We start from the raw sequence: 25,534 nt of genomic DNA, 5'->3' as shown, positions 1-25,534 counted from the left end.
TATATTATACAGAAGAGACGGCTTAAACGTGGAGGATCCGCTCGAGAGTTCGGGGACGGCGCGAGAATCGAGCAGGCAATGCGAGACTGTCTAAGAGGTTACGACTCTTCAACTTTTGCTATCAAGAGTGGAGTGGCATCTTGCAAAGACATCGGCTGATCGTACACCCATGGATATCCGAGTCTACGTTGGGAAATGTGCCGCAAGGGTGCGATTGACTATAAAACTGGCTGCAGTAAGTACCAGATAATTCGGTAAATAGACGAGGCTTTCTAATGCCGAATGACTTGCGGTAAGGTAATCACAGCTTCGGCTTCTGGCATTATCAGAAGAAGCCCTCTGCTTAGGTATCATACGTACATATTTGGGGAAAAAGAGTCAATATTTTGTCCATTAAACGCCTAATGATGTCTAGGAAAGCCTACCAGGCAAGAGGATGCGCCAAAATTCCCCGGCCTTCGTTGAAGTAACATCGTGCTTCAGGCGTGCGGGTACTCCATCATCACTGATGTTGAATATTGAAATCTCTGCTCCGGAAATCGGCTGGTGGGTTTCAGCATCAACGACAAATCCCTTGATACCTTGATGGGTCTGGAAGGCGAAACAGGTTATCGGTAAGCTAATTCAACAAAAGAATCTGCTGCTACAAGAAGAGGTTGAAATGCACGCGCTTAATGATATATACCTTCTGCTGATTTCTCAAAGCGCCTGTCAACAGACAGGTAGATAGTTTTGCGATACTTTATTATTACTATTGTTAAATTATTATCCTACATAAAACGAGTAAGCTTATGTTCAACGAATATTGCCAATGTACTTGATTGCAAGTTAATTTGATTCAAAATTTAAGGCCACGCACTCTCCACATGAATTCGTAGAGAGCTCGTCGATTGCGCTTCCATTCAATCGGGAGTTGATCTGCCGAAGGGTATTTTTCACATCCGAGCTCCAGTGTGATTTCGAAATCGTTAGATGAAAGATAGTTAAAGTCCTGCATTCCTCCGGCCACTGCGTACCAAGCAGCACCATTCGTGATGCCTAAAATAAACGGAATACGGTGGGTTAGGTAATAATCGTTAGCATACTGTATACCTATTTGTTTAAATCGATGATAAGGTCAGGAGGATACGCATAAGTTAGCAACCACAGAAAAATCAAACAGTTTCCGTATCCAAGACATAAGCGGAACTCGTCTATTCGAGACTGTCTAATTCGAAGGTAATTTCGATGTCTGAAGCTAAGCAGCATCGCCACGTCGACAATCCGGCCGTCTGACCATGTTGGCCAATCTGGATAGAGATAACGAAGTGTTTAAATGGGGCATCATGGCTTATTTGTTCATATTACTGTATTATTTGATTGTTATTTTACTGATCTTTCGTGGACTACTTAGCAAATTTATAAATGAGTAAATTACTAAATGAAGTAACTACTTGTAGATTTATTCTACATATGATCGATCAATAATGGCGATTCGTTTGCGGAAGCTGTAGCCGTTGGCCATTGATTTCCGCTAACAACATTGTGAGGATGGCTGGGCAGTGCAGCATACGGTAAAGGCACCTAGAAATGGAAGCGAGTGGCAAAGGGCCGTTGATAACATTATCTTATAATATTCTATATAAATTCACGCAGTCACAATTAATAAATCACTAGAGCTTCGTCACAGTGAATAAGTGCAAACCTTTCTTGGCCAATCGTCGACGACCACGTAAAGTAAATTCTGACGACAGCTCCAAGCACCATTAGGCTTGTGTCCTGATTATCTTATAACGGTACATACCAGACTTGCACTAACGGCCGCTCGAAGACAACCCTTTCTAATACTGGTAGCTCCTTATACTAAGCGTCATGTGTGGCTTGCTTGAGGAGGCGAATCCGGCTGCTGAACTATTGAAAAAATATACATAGGGGAGTCTGACAGCGGGAGTCATTTCGATAGCACACCCAATAGCGTGTCGGGAAGCGCTCACCTAAAAGAACCATTAGCACTGATTGATAACTTTCAGTAACACCGTTCTGAGGGCGAACCCAGACCCAGTGCTATAGTAGCGCGACATAGGCAGCTAGAAATAGAAGTAAGTGACGTACTTCTTGGTGCGCTATATTGATTTCGATATCAGACAGATGATGGTAATCGCATAGAGACCTTCACCCCGGGGACGAGGACTAAGAGGTGGAGTTTTTGGTTCGCTATTTCCTTGTCGTAGCCAATACTGATAGCGATGAAGAAGCCCCGAAGAAGAAGATAACTGGCAAGCGTCTCTTTCAAACAATAACAATCTTAAATACGTTGAATTATATCACTGCTTCAGGACGTGTTCATGTATGCTCACCGATTGTACTCGCATAGAAAGTGCAGAACATCCTAATTAATCTATCGCGATCGATACTACGCCCATTACTATCCCCAACGGTTGAACGGCTATCCATCTCATAGTGCCTGCTATGCCATACGTAGATTTGCAACTTCTTACTCAAACAGATGTATCTTGCTTTGATGCATTTTTCGACACACTTTAGCCTGCTTGTTCGTGTCTGTAAAGGAACAGACACTGATGAATGTGGCGCACGTTTTCGATAGCCCTGCGCGATTCGCCGACATCGTAACACCCTGCCTATCTAACAGTGACCAACTAATTTACCGACGTTCAAGAATTCAGAGTTGTAGCGGATGTGAAGGCATTATAACACGAAGTTGTTGGGCTGTTACATCTTCTGCCTTCAGCAACAGCCGGAACCTTTCACGCTATTGGTAGCGCGATTCTATCTGAGGCCGATACGTCGGCGAGGGATCGCGACTAAGACCCAGGCGGACTTGGCCAAGCGGCTTCGCTAGTACTTCAGAGACACTGCTGGGCGTTTGACATGCTTTTGGCAGTCTGCTCGCCTACGGAAGGAGCGACGCGAAGCGCACGGCATTCACGTGATGTCGTCACGCGTCCACAACTTTGGTGACGCGGTAAACGCTTCGTTGACGCCTGGCAGCGAAGGACTTCGTGTGCATTTTCCGGACACACTCAGTATTAGACACAGCTATTACTTATGGTAATGGTGGCTGTCTTTAGATGCCGGCAGGGCCTTTATTCATTTGTTGGCGTTCGTTTGGCAAGACTCGTCGAAAAGCGATTTAGCTCTCCCTTTACACAGACATCTGTTGCTCCGCAGAGATCTGTCACACGAAGCCACCAACGCCATTCCCATAACTATGTAGATAACAAACAGTGTGTCACCAGCGGATTAACACAGAGAGTATGGGAAAATCAATTCAGGATGTAATCTACGAACTTTTGTTGATTTTTACTCAGCTATGATCTTTCCAGCCGCTTATACGGAAGACGATTAGAAGGAATGGAAAATAGCACTATTTAGGTACATCATCAGCCTCATGTGTTTTATTTTGAAGATAGTTAAGCTAAGGTTTGCTCATTCGCTGTACCTGGGCTTCAAATCAAAGCATGCGCATAGCTTAAGCGAACGAAGCTAGGCTTTGAGTGGGCAGCTCTATCTACTATGCGGCCATTTAGATTTACCTTTGGTATTCTGAAAGCCATCGCTCGCATCACAAGATCTCCCAATATGCATATCAGGATGGTTGTCTGCGTATACTCTGGCCAGGTACCTAAACACATCATCATCAGGTGAGGCGGTGTACCTGGAATGAAAAAAGGACGAAACACTCAAGAATGGAAAACGAGGTCGCAATAGCTGTACTGTCCTTTGCTCTTTGAAGTGGTCAAGGATTCGAACGAGAAGCTGACCGATGATCATGATTTTCTATTAGATCACATGATTACCATGTCGCTGCATCGGACGATAGACGTAATTTTATATAAAGAGTGTCTTTACTACCTTCTAACGGTTCCGTCAGCTGTATCGTCAAAGGGATAATTAGCAACAAGGGCGCCTCCGTGAAGATTGGCTGAGAGCACAAAAGGTTTCGAGATGATCCACTCGATGACAGCGCGGGTCTCCGGCTGGATCTGAAGTGAAAACATTTCAACAGTGCCAACGCCGTTATTGGCTAAGCAGCAAAGTTAAGCTTGCTAAAATCGGACGTTCTCTGTTAAGGATACCATTGAAATGCTGCTCTTTATTTCAATTCATTAGTTAGCGCTATTTTAGGCAAATATTTTAATGTACAAAGTAGAATTTAGTTAGAAATCAACTTCAAAGCACTTCGATAGACGTTAATGAAAACTCGGTGGTCAGATCCTTACGGCATGATCGAGGTTACCATCGAAGAGATGGTGAGCCTTTGCATCACTATCTGCCCTGCGAATTTTGTTGTACTTCCGGTTCAGGTTGGGGAAATCTCGGTTTAGATCCACGTCGTTTGCGTTTCCGCGGCCCGTCAGCCAATCTCGTTTGCTCTAACGTATTGACGATGAAACGGTACAATGAATCGTAGTAATTTAGATTAGATAGCAGACGAACATACTCAATGTCTAATGGTACGTTTAGTCATCGCATCACTTTGGGATCATGCAGCTCCTGGTAGCGTTCATGCATTCATTAGCAAAACATGCAGAATTATCAAACTTAAGGCCACTCGTGACAGAACCAAGAAAAGTACAATTGAAAAGTGCACCGTGGAATACTCTGCAAAAAAATCGAAAAAAAAAAAAAAAAAAAAAAAAAAAACATTTCTCTTTGCTCATAACAAGTTTTGGGTATGAATATAGATCGTATGATACCGATCGGTCTTGATTCGGAAGATGACCGCTGTTCTAGAAAATTAACCCTATCGGACAAACAATTAGAATCTTTACTAGGCAATATTGTTTTTTGTCGTATATCGAAACTATAAAAATCGTAATTGTAAAAGTAAGATAAGTTATTTATGTAAACACGCTACGTAATTAAAAAGATTATAGGAAGTTCAGTTATGAACGTTTAGTAATCGAAGAACCTCATATACGTTGTTTGAAATATGTATGTAACTTTAACTAGATGCTTTTAGGGTTTGCTTTCAAGGGGGCTTTTAAGTGCGTTCTCATGCTAATTTTATAACGTTTTGATATTTAAAGCTTGGCTTAAGTAAATGCAGTTATAGTATAAAAAGGTACACAAAACAGAATAATCTGTTTTTTTCTATGCCAGCCATCATAAGGTCAATAGGTCGTGTCATGCTTGTGAATGTCTAAGACCACTAAAAAGAGCTAAAAGACAAAAATGTCATCTTAATTTTAAGCAACTGGGCCAATCTTTGCCGAAATAACTGTTGGGTTAACTAATTTCAATTAAAAAAAAGAGAGCTGGAACGAGCAATGTCCACTTGCCACTTTCTTGGTAGATGTTTAGTGAGCGACAAAGTTACGTAGACATACCGAAGCGTTTAGAAAGAAAGGACGTCACAGAATATTTTAAGCACGGTTTTTTTGGAGATGGACAGAAGTTGAGGGACCTCACAGAAGTTAATAGTTTCCGAAAGAAAGGTGGGTCCTCCTAGTATAGCATGTGTTGGTTGTGCAAGAGACGGCAATTCGTGCAGTGCGTGAAATGGATCAAGGGCAGGTGACAAATAAACACCACTCTAAACAAAGGTCAATTCAAGACACAAGAATGGAACGTTTACAGAGACGATTGACGACAGAAAGCCCAACAGTCCCCATTCATCCTTCAAACCTGATACCATTCGATATCCATCTTTTAAATCATCACATGTAATTATATGGTTATGTATCGAAAAAACTAATCTGTGCAAAGTATCTTTAAATCCCTGGGACTGCCTGGATGTTATCTGCTGATAATCCTATAAGGACTACGAGCCTCAATGAGAGGTTAGTAGTTTTAGCCAAGATGTTATAGGAGAACGTGCCCCTAACCATTACTACTTGTCTACAGCGTATCAGCTGAGGTGACCTAGTTGCGCCTATTGTGCCTTGTCTAACATTTACGATTATAAAAAAGTCTTACAAAATTACCTATAATCCTTTAGTGCGTCCTCAATTATCGCTGAATACTTTAAGCAGGTTTAGCTAAAGCTTCCACCTACTGAAGCCATCGTTGTTGCTAAAACGGATCTGCCTACGTCATCACCTAATTATAGTTTTACTTGGCTCGGGATGTACCACAATACATGTCCAGTCTGCAGGCTCTCTCTTCTGCATATATTCACATATATTGATTTTCTATATAGGCCTTGTGGCCTTTTTGGTACAAGGATTTAGCAGTCCCATCCCATTCGGCCACTACGACGAAAGAGTCCATACACTATACATTTAATATAGAACCTAATATATAACAACTAGCTGATTAATCAGCAGTTGTAACACACTTTGTTATGATGTGAATCGATATTATATAACGTAAACTTTTCCAGTTTACCCATCGTCAATGATATCCAGAAACAGGAGGCTAGAATACACATTTAATTATTTTTGCAACATTATTAAAAGAATGGCTTTGCTAGTTATGAATACTTGAAGATTTTACCAAACGCCATTTTAAATACCTATTTTATATACTGCCCTAACTGTGGTCGGCGTAAGCTAACTCTTCGAGTTTTAGCTTGATTATTTGAAGTCAAAGATTTATCCGGACGACAAGTAGGGCCAAACCAAAAAGAGGTCTGCTAAATGAACGCTGTCTTTCCTGATCTGTTGTGAATCTCCTTCCGAAAGGGTTAAGTTAACGTATTGAGAGCACTGGACTTTGTACGATCGTACTGACCGATCGTCTCGTATTGCCGTTATCGTCTGCTCGTCTATAAACGTCCTCATGTCCTGAACTCACCCACCACATACGTAGCAATTGTGGGAAGGAAAGGGCTAAATGGCTGACCCCGATGCCTGCACCGTTTAAGCCGGCAGCACTAGTGCTGCTGCTGGCGCCAGCAGCATGGCCTGTTGTCCTTACTTCCGTGGCCTTGTCCCAGCCGTCAGGGTTCATAGATGGCATGATGTGAATACGGGTTGTGTTAATCAGCCGTGTCACCTCGGGATCGCCCGCGTTATATTGCTTGCACAGGTCATCCGCCAGCTTCAGCAGCATCTCACGTCCAAGCACTTCGTTGCCGTGCATATTTCCAATGTATTTAAACTCCGGTTCCACTGGAAACGCAAAAACGTAGGAAGACGTTGATGTACAGTAGATATTTTTATTTGGTAGATATTATTTATTCTAAGAAAAGAAACAAGAAGGAGCAGCGGGACCCGATCGAAAGTAACTTGTGTGCCATGAGACGGCTAGAGTTTTCTTGGAAGCATGCCAACTAAGGGCATGACAACGAAATATAGATCAGAAATATTAAAAACGGTAGTAGAATATTAGTTGTGGTTCTTATAACCACCTAGAATAAGTCTACTTCAGGATACTCTGTTAAGCATCTTTTGTTACTTTTGGCCATATATATATATATATCTATATATATATGTACACTCGGCTTGGTGCAATTGATTAGAATAACGAATCCGCCAATACAATGCCAATGTATGAAACCTGTGTAAAATATCCGTACAAACTGGTTCTTAATCCAAAACGTCTTTTTGTGAGAAGCGGGTACAAGGCCGACCTTGAATGTCTGCTACTAACCAATAGCTATCAATAGTACGGATTTGTAATATATATCTACTTTCGGTTTCTTGTCAGACACAGTCGACGTCACCATAAGCACACTGTGCTGTTCTATAAAAATTAATTTAGAGTGACCAATAATTAAATTCGGTTTGTTAATAAGGTCTCCCGTAAAACCTTGATAATGCGATCCATAACCTTATATAATATATAGGCCTTAATATAGCACTTACGAAATGAAATTCTTGATATAACAATAACAAGTCCACATAATCCAAGTCTAACCCAGATATCGAAGGCTCCGCAAAAGAACGCGTACCCTATAATACGGTCACCAATTTATTTTGTTCTGAAACATGTGCCGGAAAAAAATAAGGGCAATGAATAAGAGTATTCTTACAATTATGTCTATTGCTTGTCAAAAGTAAACCTTACTAGTTTGGTACGTGTAGCATATCATGTAGGTGACGAATGAGTCGTTCACGTACGCGCCGAACCGAAAGCAGGGATCGAATCTACTTTCGAGCTGGCCGGTACAATGAATAGTTCAATACGTCCGTCGTTCTACCCTATTGAAATCGATGCCGGAACATGCTTTTCAACAACACTACAGTCACAAAGAAACGTACCTACAAAGTCAACTCTGAAAACGTTCAACCTGTCACAAAGGTTCTAAGCGTACGAAATGATTTAACAGTATTCATATATATATATATATATATATATCACTATAATGTGGCACTGGTTTACTAGTGAAATACTATGTTACTGATTACATCTGCAATTTATGGTACTCCGAAATGGACTCGCCAAGTTGGCAAAGGATGCTGAAAGCCCAGACCATATAATGAGAAATGTCACTTTTACCGGCTGCTTCAGCTGAAGAGCTGGACCCAGAAAATAACAGAAATAAAATAGAAGTACATCGAGAATAGCTTGAACAATGTTGTTACATATGCATGTAGAAAGACAGTGACAAATGTCCGATCAAATTGAATTCTACCATAATAAAGCGTAATCACGTGTACGGACGTAATGTTTTACGTAGCTACAAACCCGACAAACATTAATCTAATTAGTGGTGTTTATATGTAGATAGGTGAGAGCATTTGCTTTTTCCTAATGCATATCATTAAATAGCTACAAGTAAAAATCATTCAGTTTTGTTTAGCTTATATTCACTAGATACAGAAGGGCCGTAATTCTTTTTTTACACGTTAGTATTTAGCCTTATGTTAGTTTGCTCCCTAGGACCAATTTTTTGGCTATTTCAGATCTAAGTGCTTTTTTTTTTGTAGAGAACGGCTGTAACAATTACGGTAAACGGTGCAGACGACCAGCTGGTTGTACTAGCAGGCGTAAACATGAAACAGTGGCAGGCCGATCTGCACTATGGCTATGTCTCGAAATGCCACATACACATCGCATAGAGAAAATAACAAAACATATTGAAATATAAGAAAATGAAAACTAATCTAAACCATCGTTCTGGCAGGCAACGCTGCCGAATGACGTCGTCGGGTGCACCGGAAACGCAGACGGAAATACGACTGATAGCCGTTCTCCATATGATTTACGCAGGGACACTTGCGCACACGTCGACGCTAGATTACACCGGCATAACAGGTGATGAAACAAATAGTAACAGCTAACTTTCTATCTGTCTCCATAAGACTCGTTGGATCAATTGTTTTCTCTCGTTCGCAAAAGTTTTTACTGATCCGTCAACTATATGGCCGTGGCGTTTTATTCAAAATGACGTCAAACATAATTACTGTGACTTTTACCTCGGTAGAGTAATAACAAACTGATAGAAGCGTAGTAACTGCCGCCTAAAGAAGCAATGAGCGCATGTCTCCTCTGAGGTATAAATAAACGTGAACTACTTGACAACGGCGCGTATATAAGCAATCACGGTTCTAATAATAAAAAAAGCAATAACATGGACGAGTGTGGCAGGGATGACAAGAAAAACAGGCCGTTCAGTCCTGAAAGTTATACGCACGCATGGCCTATGTTTTGTCGAGCAGTGACAATGGTGCATGGGTAGAGAGACGAACATGTGGGCCATAAGTGTAATTGTTAATTTATACAAGGGGTTGATTACACAATTGATTTGCTGGCAAGCGAACGACAAATTACTGAATCATGATTGATGTATCAAATGTATAAGGAGCTAGTATATTGGGCACGTTAATAGAAACGACACCGAAATTAATGAGCGTAATAAAACCAAACATAATAATAAAAAAAATGTAAATGATTAGGTTTGCCCCAGTGGCTACCTGTATGCATGATGTCCCTCTAAACTAACACTAAACATACAAAAGTCAAACTACGCTCGACAAAAGAAGACACTTCTAAAGGTCACGACGGTCACGATAATATTGTGCTGTAGAAGACAAGGTTCTCAGAGGTTAATTACTGGTGCTTCCTCATTCTCGATCTAAGAGATCCTTTTTTTTTTGTTTAAAAGAAGGTTGCAGATCGCGACATTCATCACAACGTTAGCTGTAAAGTCGTAGGCAAGTCCAGCGGCCTTCTCAAAGTGTAAGATATTTTTTTGTTTGCCCCAAGCGCTACGGGTAACGTAGGCTAACGGGTAATTTCTGATTGTATATTACACCCTGTACGCCAAGCAGTTACTCCTCTACCAGGGAATTATATTACCACAATTGTATTAAACTCAAGCAAAATAGTTCAAAACAATAACTTCATTCAACCAGCTGCTTTTGGAATAAGATTAAAACCTTAATCAGGATAACATCGACAAAGTTATGTACTCTGGGAACTAATCTAGCTGTTTCGATCTTAAGTCTCCCCTTTCTTTTTCCAGATAATCATCGTGCCAAAATGGCAGACACGTAACCAGTAAATAGAAAAAATAACCTTTACATTATATGATGGACGTTTTCACCCCCCGCCCCATTAGCGACCAACCAATTTTTTAGTTTCAGCCGATCATCATCCTTTTGGAAGCTTATATACGTGCATTTTGATGCTTATGAAGACATATTCAGTTGTCTACTTTCAATCGCGTCACACCTATTCGTTCAGCAGTACGTGACTTGTCTAATAAACTGTGCCTACATCTCAGATGTTAATATTTGAAGATAAAAGTAATTGATATTTTTATTTTGTAATTATAGTTGAGCTTAATCCGATTTATCATTGTCTGCATGTATTCACCTCGCGTTTGGTATGAATCTCTGATCAGTTGATCAGTAACTAATCGATCGGTACTACAATTCGAAGGAAATAAGCTCAATTCTTTCTAAATGTTGTTATTAATTAAAGGCTGCCTAGCCTTGCCATTCAGTGTCCTTCTTTTTGTGCTCGCGGCGCTGTTCTGATCGGTCGATCAGCAATATCATCCGTTCCACAGCCAAGAAGTACTGGATATGACTATTAAATGAATAATAGCTTACATACTATATATATAATTGAGTAATACCGGTACAAGGTATCAGATTAAAACGTTCTACTTTTAGAATGTTTTTATTGGCACATTAGGCAGTGTCGATGGTGGTGACTAAAAAAAATTAGGGTATAGTCAATGTCCTCAACAGGCGACCCCTTGACCATAAATTCTGTTTTTGGGATCGGCAGCACCCAGTCAACCATGAACTAATATCTTTGTGTAAATTTGGGTTTTCTAAATTTGCTGGGAGATTTCCTTCATGGAAGGATTCTGCTAAAAGAAAGTTTTAGCGTTAAGGCTCCGACTCCGTACAACTAATCTATAGCAGCTTGAACCAATTGTAAATTAGCAGGAACGCTCATCGACACTGAACAGACAAAACTCTTTTTTGGGAGCAAATAGTTTGATGTCCTTCCTTGATGCTCTGTTGTTTTAAGGACAGCAATACCTTTAATGTAAAACTTCTAGAAGCTCATGATGGTCTTATGATTGCTTATGATTGTCATGGTTCGATATAGTCGTAGACGAGAAAGAGACCTATTCACGTCCTGAACACAGGATCCAGATAATCTAAAACTAAACGAATCACAACCCGTTGCCGACAATTAATCAGTCGCGAATCGCAAGGTTTTTTTCACGTTCCAGTGCTTTGCGAGTAGTAATCATTACTTTACATAGTTATCTAACGAGAAAAGGCCCAACTCGATGGTTCCGTTCTCAAAAAAGAAGCCTTCGGTGATACTGCGAGGCAATGTTATATAGGCGGTTGTTTTTTCTTTTTTCTTTTTACCTAAAAATGGGGTTATTCAGTATAATTTTTTGCTTCAATAAACTGATATGGCACCGTACGCTAGCCTTGGTAGCATCGATCGGTGGCGATTCAAACACGGGTCGTTTCAACGAAGACCAGCATTGGACCCGATTAGTTTCTGCGTTTATGTTGGCCCAATCTCCCATAGGATAAATCGTTCGAAGAGCCAAACCAGCCAAGTTATTTAACCTTGGCAATTTGTTATACGCTGATAATTGCCAAATAGTTACTACGAGCAAAATTTATACCGAGTTACAAATGCGGGAAATATATGCCATTCTACATCTGTAGTAGAAAAGAATATAGTAAAATTCAACTGTATTTATTGGAATATCACTTGGCCTAACCATAACTTTGGGTATCTTTTTTCCCCCGTTAGATGTTGAAGTTCAGAATTGAGTTAAACGTTATAAAACCTTTTTTAATTACGAAAACGGACATCCTAGAATAAAGGAAGATAGAGCTTAATTAAATTAGATTGATTTAATGTCTTAGGCAGAAAAATTCTTAGCAAAGATATTTGCTATAAAAAAATATCTAAAACCTATCAGAAGATAGCCGTTGGATGACATGTCTGTCCACCCAATGTAAACCACTTCGTTGACGTAGATAAATAACGTAGAAGTAATGAAAATTCTGGAGAGATCTGGCTTTTGCTGTGTGCTATTGTGCAGACAAAGAAAAATTTTTAAATCAACCGCACAAAAAACGGCGCTAGTCGAAAATATAACAGGTAAGGTCAATGTCAGACAGACAAATAGCGTAAGGATTGACCTTTTTGCCACATCTAGCGACCGCTAAACGGTTACTAGCGACAACATTACTCTTTAATTCACCAGATGAAATTTGTTGGGGATGAAATTTAGAAGTTAACTTAGCCGGACATGGATAATGAGCAGCAAGTTTTTCTCTAATTGAAGCTTCATACATTACCTCACTAAACCATTTTGCATCATGTTGTTACTACTATTTTGGTCCAATAAAAATAATTTTGTTACAAACATTGCACAAATTCGTTTCTTTACGTTCATTTTCTTTAATTATGACATTGACCAGATGGCACGATGACGCATGAAGAACTACGGAGATATAATAAGCTAGACCGAGACAAAGCTCCAGCGAATATTGCTCATTAAGCATTTTAGGCGTATATCTCCAGACAGATGCTATTATGACCCACTTTTTAGCTTTATAACGTTTCTTCTAAATGAAAAAATTCTTATCTGTATTTCGATACCCGTTCGCAAACGGATACCAAGGCTACCCCGTCCGGCTATAGAATTTAGTAAACACATATGGAATACAAGTGTTAGCACTACAGAAACTTGTAAACGTGAAAATCTAGGGACCGACTAGTAAAGGCTTACATTTCCACTCCTGCATGTCCTATTTACAATGTATAACGCTGAAAATATGAGCGGTTCTTTTGTTTGAGTTTATCGACAGTGCTCTTCGGCTTTCACTTCGGTCCTGAACGCCATTCAGTTTCGATCAATGATTAACAGTTTTCCACATGACTTAGCGCGATTTACTTTCTATTCGGTGTGTGTTTGATAGTTCTATGACAAACCTTCCATAAACAAGCTTAGCTATTTAGCTAATCTTCACCAAGTGGCACTCGTTGGCAAAGACGCGATAGACTAGACACAAGCATTTTGTAACTGGAGTAATTGGCATGCCCTCGAATGTACTTGGAATTTTTCTTCAAAAAAAAATTAACGCTTTGGCCTCTCGAGCAGTTAAATGGTTGCCACACAGTGCCTAAAGCTATCTATGCAAAAGGTCTGCAAAAAGACATCTATAGAGAATCCAAAAGAGTAACCAAATATTGAGGTATCCGTCTAATCTTCCATCCATTAGCGGAATTTACTTAACGGTCGAGATAATAATGTACCAACGGTTAATGCTTATTGGAAAAATCAAACTATACGGCGACACTTAGGCCAATTAGACCTTTTTGGTTATACAAGGCGCATCGAACCTGCAACTATTTTTTCCTATAGAAGCTACTCACCTAGGCATGTTACTGCCTATACCCTAAATATATATTGTGGCCGATAGGAATATAGGAAAGGACCGCAGATTGAAGTTCCTGCCCCGAGCTTAGATTAACTTCTTGGAAATCCTGATGGAAAACAGTATGTGGTCACTGAAATGCTTAGCTCGGATAAAGTTTTCATAGCAGAAATGAGAACGTCAAAATAGGACAAAAAGGTCTCGATCTATAACTTTTGTATTTATACTATATGAACTCTCTACTGGTCACACACACACTATATGAAGGAGGTCACACGATCATACTGGCGACCCACTTAATCATGTATTTGTCTAGTAGATGTGGCAGGTATAATAATTATTGTAACAAACGTAAATTGCGTACAGGTATCTGCATTTTTGCTGGTTTCAGTATAAGTTATGATGTGTACTTACAAGCATAATTAGAGAATCGGCATTGGATGTCCTGCACTTGTCTTAAAGTTGGGTTTTAAATAAATGCGTTCGATTGGCTAATGCTTATTCGACGGCCTAAAGCTATCATGTTGGAAGCTTGAAAGAAGGCCCAAAGCCCGTGGGGCAGCTAGGCTCCGAGGTAGCGTGACTGTTGCAATAACTGTTCAGCATGAGTATTGTTTTCATTGTAGGAGGTCGCTTTTATCTGTGCGTCTATTTCGGATGGAATAAACCACCTTCAATATTAAAAAGCTAAGACACTATGGGCCTCAACAAATAACATTGGACATATTTACGTCGTTCTAACATATTTTCCTCCTGCCTACTAAGCAATTATTAGCTTGAAAGCTATGTCCTAACAGAAGTTCGTTTTCGTTAATAAGCTATTGTTAGATAGATTCTTCATCAGCTCTTAATTTCAGAAAACGAGACGATGCAAGATCACGCAAAGGCGCTGCATAATGGGAGCAGGCCACCGCTACCCTTATCAAACACTACGTCAAGATTCAAGTGCTTGAAGGTCTAGACCTCAAAAAGCTGCCGCTCTACCGAGCCTAACTCCAACAGAACCTTCACGTTGCGCCTCATGAAACTAGCCGTTGCTGGTTAAGTTATTATCTGCAACGTTATATGACGTCAACAGCATTAATATTTCGCCCTGGCGGCTCTGTCGTTCGACGAATCGAGTTAGCGACGCCATTCTTATGTACATATTGATATTGGCGATATAATAGTCCGATTGTCATCCTTTCGTCGCCATTACTACTAAGTTGCTCCAATATGTTACCTGTTTATATAACCCTCTGTATCTGCATATCATCAACATATTATCGCACGCGTGAGATTTTTATCGGTTTACCAACAAATGATTCAGCGATGTTTCCTAGGACCATGACAGCGTCGGATCGCGTTTTTCAACACAATGGAGATGGCAAGCTTCAGTTAAGCACATTTTCAATCGGGCTAAATCAAATTTACTATGATTTGTTCCACTCCGTAGAATATTTTCGGTGATTTAAGGCATTGACTTTATGAAGGCGCAGGTTGTCACCCAGCGACGAAGCCGCTGATCTAGACGGAATCCGCTGCCTTCACCGAATCCGTCAGCTTTTTCCGTCTTGATGACAATAGGATTCCGCGGCGAACGCCAAAGGCCCGCAGGAATCGAAAGGGGCATTCGCTTAATAAAGAAGTCAGGATGGAACAAGCGAGGCTGCAAAGGCGGGAAAGATAGAAGTTGGTGGCCGATGCAAAATTGAAAATAAACAATAAAAATCGAATGTATTTATTCCACAGAGATTTGCATTCATGTTTGTTTTCGTTTGCTGAGATATAGAAGGAAATGCTGATACACAGTACGCCCATATACGAGCACGTATGAATGCACTGCAACCCGTCCAGAGGTTGCAAAGCCGCAATAATAGGTCAATCTAAAGCCTTGAACGGTAGCGACTGTCGAACGCATGAACAAGAGTCAAATGTTGAACTTTTTTTTGCTATCTGTTTCTGCAGCTACGTAAAGCAAGACAACATAAATGATGGCAGCATAAACGGCACGACACGAACTTCGTTCATCATCATTTCTATACGAATTTCACAACGATCTTAGACAACACCTAAAGTTAGCTACGATTTACAGACGTCATCGTGACTACCCTAGCAGTTATAATCCGTGTTTTATACACGTGTACACCTGTATAAATAGTCACCATATGTTCACTATATGCTAAATAACAGCTTCACTCTTCTTCAGCTAGTTCCACCTGCTATAGCTGGTCTTGTTAACATCGTAGCGAACCCTTTTCACGTCAGTGATGCGTTCAAGCCATCTACATATCATATCATTATGAAGATGAAGCCATCTCTCAATGCTGTGTTTACTGTTCATTAGCTAAACGCTTTCTTCCATATTCAAATGGAAACTGTGTTAAAAAATGAAGTTCTGTCCTGTTGTACGCCTATCACTGAGTGGCCAGGATAGGATCGCAGCTATCTCAGCCTATGGCTTTGGTGAGACTCAATTTGATTTTGTATTCAAAGCAGATTGCCAATAGTCGCAGGATACGAAGCTGGTTCCACAAGATGACATTTATCTCGTGACAAAAACAGATTAGGCGGACACACGAATTATTGCGAAAGTATTTTGTAGTCCGTTGTTCCATACGGATATTTAATCTTATCGCTCTGTGACTAAAGTCGAGGTCTTTCCGTAAATTTCACTTCCGTACGTTGACTAATAGGATGGATCATTTTTTTTTACAATTCCGATCATGCCTATTTAATAACGTGAGTCGTATTTATTAATTAATTTCAACAGCATGTTGCATTGGGCGGGCTCAATAAGAAGCGTAATATGCTAAAAAAGCGTTCCCAAGTGAACGCTTTTCAAAATTTGATTGTTTATTAAAACAGAAAATACACACACACATGCATCGAGCACAATGGCCAACCATCTACACGAATACGAATGTATCACATAGTATTAACATTAGATAATATCAGAATAAAATTAGAACGTATCACGGTATGTTCCGAGTCGTAAGATTGAAATAGAAACCCGTATGTTTCAAATATAAACAGTAAAAGCTATGCACGATACCACAAAGCTAGCAACTGGGTACATAACAAAAATTGGGTACCAATACGACGATAGGAAGGCGCGAAATACTCTTGCGATGATAACGGGTATAAGGAAAAAACACGTCCTTTAGGCGCATAAGGTTGCCAAAACCCTGAACGTTGTTGGGCAAGCAAAAAAACTGGATGCCCGAGAAGAAACGACAATTTTTATGTACGTTCTCATTTTATTTGGTTTGTATACAGCTAGAAAACCATTCTGGTATCGTCCTATTTAGCACAGGACCGCATGAAAATTCCTCTAGTTAAGTTTAAGGCTTTTCAAGTTTCCCTATCGTAGCAACCGACAGGAGTCAATCAACAAAGTGAAAGCTTATGAAATCGACTAGGAAAATATTCGTAGACGATTCCGTAGGCTCGTTCGTTTATTGTTATTATTATTTGCCGTATTTCGGTGGAACGTTGGATTGAGAGCATTCAACATGAAACGCGTCTTCGTCGCTGACAGCGAGCCTGTGGGACGGCACACTGTTCTTATAGAAAATTTTTTTTCGTGACCATTGTTGCTTCCACAAGCAGAACTCCTTATTGTTTAAGGGACAGACCTAGTTCCTGGAGTTGGCATTACGAAGCACTGAAGAAGAGCACGGGTGTGGCTAACCTCCTTGATCAGCGCATCTAAACGAAGTGAATCGTTCATTACCAGAAAGAACGTCTGTGGTTGAAGTATTGCCAAGAAGGCAGTCGGCCAAATTGTTCAGTTGAGCTTTTAGGTTCTTGATAAAATGCATCCAATATATACAAAGTCACATTGCTATAAACTACCTAAGTTATTGAAGCACAAAGCGTGTGAATTTCGTATAGAATAGGCACCCTGGTGTGCGTTTGTAATGTAGACAGACCAGCTGTCCTATATGAACGGTGTCTCCTTTCGCAAACCTCGATCATTGTTCGGTGCAAAAAAATTAGTCATAATTTGCCCTTGAAATTAACCATTGTGGTAATTCACCACTATGACTGACGGTATTGATTCTATCGCCATCGATATGGTCCAATCCATCGTATAGTGGGATGAACTAGATGGTTTTCAGCTCCCATTTCTATCGCAGCATCCGTTACGAGCACACACAGCATGTTTGTAGTCAATTAGTAGCAAATAAGCCAACCAGTAAAAGCCGTCGCCTAACTCTCCATGTGTCCTTTTATATATGGCATTTTGTAGACGGTCAAAGGTAAAACGACGATAACCCTTCAGATACTCAGATTTTTCGGTGTTGAGTTCTTTCCACGTTCGCAGCCGATACAGCCGATATTACTTTGGTACTCCTTTATTAGCATATTCTAGTTATGTTGATTTTCCCATACCAGTGTCCTGCAATGTCCAGCATGCCGGTTGTTCGAAAGCTTGTTTTTCTGTTGTTCAGCCCTTGGCATACATTGTTAATGCAGGCCTAACTATGTCTCTAATAGGAATATGGCTTTAGCGACAGATTTGAACAGACGCCTTCAAACAGAACCTTGAAATGATTGAATAATTAGTTTTTTAACATTGCACTACTACGCACCAATTTACAGTACGTATTTACGTTTAAATATGTTGATTCTTTTTAACAACATCGACAGAATCAGCAGTTGCATATCACGATATCTCCGAACGCAAGCAACAACTACCGCTTAACTTCTTCTTACCGTTTAGCTTTTTAATCACGTTTTTTTTTCCGTAGGAGCCCGTCTACTGGGCAGTCGAGGCACACCGGCCACTAAAGCTGGCTGTTCACAGCACTGAAGATTCGTCTGATCACTGCCGAAGCTCGCAGTAGCTTAAAGACGTCGCCGGCTAAATAGTAAGTAAAAACGTTCGATCTCGATTACCCTGTCGCGTGTCAAGCAAGCAACTATGCCATCGCTCAAGAACTAACAAAATCTTCTTTCGGATCGGTTGTAAGCTGATTGTTTAAATATTACTTCGATTTTCGGACTCGGTTGGAGTCGTCGTTTCTATATCACTTCATATACCTGAGTGACCGTGCAATTTATTTTGAATAACGCATTTTCGGTGATTTAAAAAAAACCGCCACGCACAATTTTTCTAAGTACGTTTTAGATTTAGCGGGCTTCGCTAACATTGATGGACGTTTAGGTCAGTTATGACATCTTCATACGTAACCATATTTTCATAAACGACAACCGTTTGTTACGAACGAGAACGAGCTACATAAGAATAAGCATAGGGTTCGTAATGGTAATCACTCGCGTTGGATAAGAATTTTGGTCTGCTGTTTCAGTAGTTTCAACAACAGATAAGCATACATTACATCGCAGTATATGTTTGCCTGAATTCACTAATTCCTAAATCTCGATCGGAATTCTATTCTGGAGGCATTAGTGTAGGCAATGAAGGTCGGTTTACATTATGCCCTGGCAGTTAGCATCGTGGGAGCGCCACTCCTTGTTGATCCGAATCAAAATTCGTAAACAGACAGAAAGTGTTATAGCTTATATTGTTCTTACCTACGTAATTGATAAGGAATGGTATTTTTTTTTATAGCTAATAAAGGGATCGGGCATAACTGACGCTAACTATAAAAGGTCATGTTTACCAATACCCTACCACATTCTTTAACACCATTCCATGCGGTCTATACGTTTTGCAGAAATATTATGGTTACGTTCGCGAACGTATCGCGTAACAGATAACATTCAGTAAAAAAAAATCTTATAGATACTTTTCATTTACAGAAATCTCTGAGTTTTGACATTTTAGGTTAATCTTGCTCCGTCATACGACGGATCATTGGCATCGAAATACGTAGTAGCGGTCTGGATAGATTCGTCGCTTTAGATGTACTTATATTCAATTGCATTACTCTAGCAATATACTACGGGAACCCTTTTTGTATACAAGCAGAATGTTCTGCGATGAAAAGCGTCTTAGATGCGTGATTTCCTAGCAAGTTTTGCTGAATTGACAACACAGTATACACGGGCGACCTGTCAGCTGGCAAGCCCTTAGCGCATCAAAAAAAAAACAACACTGCGGTTTCACTCCTGTTGATCTTTAACGTTCAAGATAGTCGCATCGAATTGCACCAGGTTTAATAATTAAAAAAAAAAATGCACCGTACTACTTAAGTATATTGCAGCAGCTTAAAAAGTAAAAGATTGAATCAGGCTGGGCAAGATCTGAGAGAAATCGAAACGATTTAAATTCAATATAAATAAGATTTACACCCGCTATTAGGAAAAGTGGTATTAGTAGTACCATTATAACGAGGATAATTTTGTAATTCGAAATCTGCGTCTCTTTTCTCACACTGCTCTAGCATTGTATTTCTAAGATCTAGGAAGCCTGATGCACCAAACAATCAGGCCAACTACTAATAGATAATCAGAACCTGTCTCACGAAACACCGGTACTTTGTATTTGTTAAAAAAGCGTCGAAACAGATAAACCGCTTGTGGCAGCTCGATACAAAACCTGAAACAGGCGCTTAAGAATTGGTCAGGGCGAAATCTCCCAATATTTCGACATCTATACATGGAAAGGTAAATTCAGTTCTTATTTTAAAAATAGCTAGGGATTAAGCTTCTGAAAGGCAAGCGACTTTATAGAAGCTGAAGGATTACGTAACTTAATTTCACTGAAGGAAGACAATTATACGTACTTCAGGTCAGCAGACATTCTGTTCGCGCCGAATGAGACAATACATATTTACCTAACAATGCAGTTTTAGCTATACAAGGTCCCTATTAGGAGAGCATACACGAATTACCCCCTAGACGGTGAAGACAATAGGCTTAGCGTTGTCGAACAGCAATAATCTGCATCTTGAAAAATTCTTATGCTAGCAAAATCGCGTGAAGATTACGATGGGGTAACACTCAAAGCGTAGGATTTCATTCGGCACGACGTGCACAGATTTATGAGGCTTTTGAGCAAAGATTATGAACGAAATTAGCCATATAAATAAATTCGCTTCATGAAAACCTATCCATAGACATGTTCATGCGCGGGTTCGCGGTTGCGCAAGAGTGACTTAATTACCAGCTCAATCAATTGCCCCTACTTTTTTTTTTCTCTAGTTTATCATTTAATATCGACTAAATAAAGCTCTTAAAAACGTACCAAAAGGTCCCATTCTGCAAAATTCATCACGCTTGCGCAACGCCATAACCATAGTTGAACATCTGCTAGCTTCGAAATAATAAAACATTAAATTGCGTCGCAATTATAACCATTACATATCCTCCTTATACGACTTTCTCGCCTTGTTTGATAATTGATTTAACACTGTATTATCTATAATAACCAACAAGTGGGGCACTGGCATGTTTATCTAGGAAGAACAGATATAGAAGCAATAACAAATTTGCCGCCCGATCTTTTTCTTTCACCTAATAACGAGCTATATTTTCAGGACGTACCTACAAGGGCAGTCCGTCTTTGCCCGCCCTTGCACGGCAGTACGGCGCTAACTGAAAGGTCGAAGCCTAAGTGACAGCGACTGCGAAGGATGGTAGCCAGTGCAGACATTGACGTTACTAAAACAACATGTATCCCATGAGTGCAACGACCCTTAACAACAGACCTAGCCTCTGTTAACGTTACTGCTATGTTTGCTGGAACTGGCCTCGAAATTGATTTCCGAATTGATATTTGCATCCGAGCTGACCAAGCTTTATGTGTGGCGGACGACATATTTCAGATTAGCGGTTACACCCCTCACGCACCACAAATTCGACATGGTATGGGGTATGGGGTTACATGGCCGCGACGGGCCAATCGGCGTGCCCAGTGCCAAACGATGTCATTATCCTTTGTCGTTAATTACAATGCAAATAGAGTGTAAGACATTTCATTCTTCAAGGCTTACCGATTTAGTAGTAAAGGCTGTATTGATCAAGGCCAAAATGAACGGGCCTTGATTTGTCAAAACGATACAAATGTAAATAACAAAACAATGCCATTTATTCCATTAGCGATAGACGACTTGTTACGCAGAACAATGGCCGGATGCAGCCGCAGACCATAAATCCACCCGTAAGCTATTCGAAGGGTCGCCAGTCGTAAGGTAGACTATCCTTGGCCCTTGTCAAATCAACAGGTCCGCATAGTGAGATCGTTCTTTTTTTGACACAAAATGACTTCTAAGATGCGTTGATCATCAACATTGACATACGATACCGTCAATACAGCGAATGCGGTTTCCTTAAAACGTATCTTTTTCCGTTCGTTTTGCGATAAGCCACCAGTTTCTATTTATACTAAGTCATCAGATGATACTCATATCCTAAGGACATATACCATTCATTCTATTGTTGTTCTTACTTAAGTAGTTGGGCAAATTTAATCTGCCACGTAATTCAAGCACGGTCAAATCAAGATGCGTCTTTTACGTACACAACAGACACGAGGCAAGGCACTTAGTTATGGTTTCTTTTTTATAGGAACGCTTCAACATTAAATTGGGTGTGGTCGGCGTCATGTAGGAATTAATGTGCGCCATCGCCGCGATAGGACAACGATATATAACTTTCATTGACGCCCTTTTATACATGCGGTTCTGTGATATTGTCGCTGCCATACGGCACTAATTATATACAATGTGGGATGATCTAGCGCGAATATGGGGAACATATCGAAGTGGCCACTGACTGTATAATACGCTTAAGGCTCAAAAGTGTGCTTCTGTGGCGCAATAAAGTCGGATGTTGTCTACGGCTATGTAAAAGCTACGGGTATTTTGCATTAGTTGGTGACTAACTTCAATTATCTCCGCCCTGTCACAGCATATATCGAGCAGACAGTGACGATGTGTATAACAGAACAAAAATATAGAACGGAATTGTATTTAATTAGTAACTCACGTAGTTCGTGAACGCCGGGGTTGTTGGAAAATTCGATAACGGTCAATGGCCACCCCTTCAGCGACCGGTAGTTCAGCTCGTAAAGCAGTGTTATCGAGGGGCATTCACTCTGAATACGTTCGAGCTTTTTGTTCAGTTCATAATTGTTATGGTGCTTAAACTCGAATTCACGAGGGACAATTGCGACAGTTTGGCCTAACGCGATCAGCCGCGCCAGGGCAAACGCTACTGGCAAAAATGACATCGCTTTCGAACCGTTGGTTTTTGTTTCTGCTCTTGTCTTCTTTGTTACAACACGAGTATATCAAATAAATCCTTGCATAAGCAGACGTTTGTAATTATGTTAGTACGGTAACGGTAACGGTAATGGTACTCGTGCCGCTACAGCAGGAAACGATCTCGAGTTGGCGGCCGAATATATATATCTTCCTTGTACACTGGTTTATATACAACACTTGACAAACACTGTGACACCGGGCTGTACGGCGCGACTCGGCGCAACGTTTCTTGAAAGCTGTTACACTTCACGGCAGGAGAATACCGGCTTTTCATCGGACTCTCACCAACCTTCACAGACCTATTTCAAATGCCACTGACGTAGCTAGACCAGCTGAAAGGCGTAATTGGTTTTCAGCCGCGAATTGCTCGCTGGTCGTTTCTGGGCGCAGATTTCTATCCTCCTCCCCGTACGCGTCTGCCATACAAAATTCTGTCTGTGAAGACGCAAACCACAAACAGTGCCACCTGTATCACCCCGTTTATTAACGCACTCTCTGCAGCTCGTAGCAGTTTTCTAACCGAATGTCAACGTACCCAAGGTACGTAGTTTGTCACGTCCATTGATACAGTGACAGCGATGTACCGCATGTGTGATCGTGTCTGGTGCCGATGCTAAATGGTAGCGCCGCCGTCCCGCCGCTGCTGATTCCAGATGTCAACGGGCCAACCGGAGCTCACCGTATGCGTGTGCGCGATACGGGACTGCGAAGGAAGGCAGCGCAACGGCGGATGACGTCAGTCGGTCCTCTGCTCCTGCGCTACGTTGCTACAGCTGCGTTTAGTGAAAGCTGTGAGCGCCGCTGGCAACAGCTGCACTGAGACGGTGATCGAGTGCGCGAAGTGTCAAAAGTGCAAGCCCCCTTTCGCTTGCTATTCGGCACGAAAGAGACAAATGGAGAAAGAAGCTGACAGCCAACCGTTGTTCATGATCGAACTGACTCAAACGGTAGTGACCGATAGTCAGTAGATAACCAACAATAGCTCCGATTGTCACCGCGTGTGGGTATCTGGCACACGATACAGATGGACGGTCAATGGCAGAGGATGACCCCAGCAAGTGGCAGAGAAAGGGACACAGATGTCAAGAAGTCGTCGTTGCCTCTGCAAATTCGTTTTACTGCTGTCGCCTTTGCCGCTAATTTTCGATCAGTTGGCTGGTAGTTTAGGGACAGAGAACGACTGTCTACTACCATATATAACCACGAGCCAATGGGTAACTAGAGGCGGCTGGCGTATTTCAGCAAACGACAACTGTGTCCTCGTCCCTGTCGCCGTGTGCCACTGTCCCAGGAACAGAGCTGCAGGAGATGTCAGTTGATGACGACACAGGAACTGCTGCCGCTGCTGCGGCGGCGGCGGCGGCGGCTGGTTATGACGACAACGACCGCAGCAGCGACGGCGGCGCCTTTTGTTGTTATTATTATTAGAACAAGCAGCACTAGCACTGGCGCGCGCAACCTCAAAAAGTACAACTCTATCGGGGGAGAGCGTGTTACACCATCAACCGAACAATCAACCGATCACAATAAACCAGACCGCAGCACAACAGACCAGACTAACCCCTCACAGCACAGCAGCAGCAGCAGCTGGCTGCTCTTAATCAGCCAAGGAGCAGCTGAACACGGATCGATGCAAGTAGGATACACTCTATAGCCACAGACACTGGCGGCCTTCGCTCTCACCCTTTCTTTCCTTTTCTATCCTTCTTTCTTTTTGCACTTTTATATTTCTCTATGATTGTGTCTCGTGCGCGCGACTTGATGCTTCTTGCCTTGTTAAATTCGTTCAACCATCATGGTACAGCGGCACGACGGGGGGAGGAGCGGCTCGCCAACCAAAGCCCCTTTCGTTGCCCTTGCCCTTTGCCCCTCGCGCTCTTTAAACGGGTCCGCCGCCGGGGAAAGGCTATGTGCTGCTCTGGATGCCAAACGGATGAAGCTGTCCGATTTTGGTGCTCACTGGCCGCACCTTAACCACAAGCCCGCAATCAGCTCCCACAACAGTTCGGCGTTACGTGCCGTCGTGCTGGCACAATATAAATGCAGTGCAATGAGTGTTTCGCTTGTGTAAAAGTAGAAGCTGATGGTTGTGTAGCGCCAGATAGTGGACTGAGCGCGGAAGGCGCTGGGCGCGCAGAATTTTTTATCGTCGCTGTCTGTATAGAGCCGGCCCCAAGGAACCGAAAGGCCGCGCCATGGCGGCCGTTGAGAGAGAATAGACGGGAAAGGGGCCTAAAGCAACACAACTTTAAGGCCCTTTCCCGGCGGAAAATCCGCGCGATGAATGCAACACCGGCAGCAGCAGTAGCACAGCTTCGGAACAAACTGACTGCGAGAAAATACCCATCCATAAACAGCACAACAGGAACAAGCAAGAAACATTAGTTGACTGATCCAAAAAGATCTCCTATTCCTTTAGGCGTCACACTGTCGTGGTTGACTTCGTCACTGTTCTTCGTAGGAACCTCGTCGATGCGACAAGGGGATAAAGTCGAGATATAGGTTCAGGTGGCGTTTCTGAAAATACATTAAAATACACGCTGTGACTGGAGATAAGGAAAATTATTTGATTTCTAAAAAAACGACGCCTTAGAAACAGGCTAGCTGGAA

At 41.4% G+C, this 25,534-nt stretch overlaps 1 protein-coding gene and 1 long non-coding RNA gene across 5 annotated transcripts in view; one reads left to right on the top strand and one right to left on the bottom strand.

Moving 5' to 3' along the window:
- Positions 1-25,534, bottom strand: part of LOC111248153 (carboxypeptidase D-like) — a 30,389-nt gene extending 4,855 nt beyond the window's left edge. For 2 of the 4 annotated variants that reach the window (XM_022800013.2, XM_022799997.2), the window contains exons 1-7: positions 22,647-25,534; positions 6,739-7,055; positions 4,221-4,373; positions 3,853-3,983; positions 3,534-3,655; positions 860-1,038; positions 426-591 (exon numbers count right to left, since the gene is read on the bottom strand). In XM_022800013.2, the coding sequence (XP_022655748.1) occupies positions 426-591; positions 860-1,038; positions 3,534-3,655; positions 3,853-3,983; positions 4,221-4,373; positions 6,739-7,055; positions 22,647-22,890 (1,312 nt within the window). In that variant the 5' untranslated portion in view covers positions 22,891-25,534. The remainder of the gene's footprint in view (positions 1-425; positions 592-859; positions 1,039-3,533; positions 3,656-3,852; positions 3,984-4,220; positions 4,374-6,738; positions 7,056-22,646) is intronic. The other 2 variants (XM_022800005.2, XM_022800022.2) reach the window with 2 other exon arrangements.
- Positions 497-10,652, top strand: LOC147758162 (uncharacterized). The gene is made up of 4 exons (XR_015323944.1): positions 497-614; positions 9,014-9,144; positions 9,995-10,068; positions 10,335-10,652. It is a non-coding gene; the product is annotated as an uncharacterized LOC147758162 (long non-coding RNA).

The sequence above is a fragment of the Varroa destructor genome, unplaced genomic scaffold, assembly GCF_002443255.2.
Source record: "Varroa destructor unplaced genomic scaffold, Vdes_3.0 BEIS01000001.1, whole genome shotgun sequence".
Taxonomy (NCBI): domain Eukaryota; kingdom Metazoa; phylum Arthropoda; class Arachnida; order Mesostigmata; family Varroidae; genus Varroa; species Varroa destructor.
This window is presented reverse-complemented; position numbering and strand designations above follow the sequence as displayed.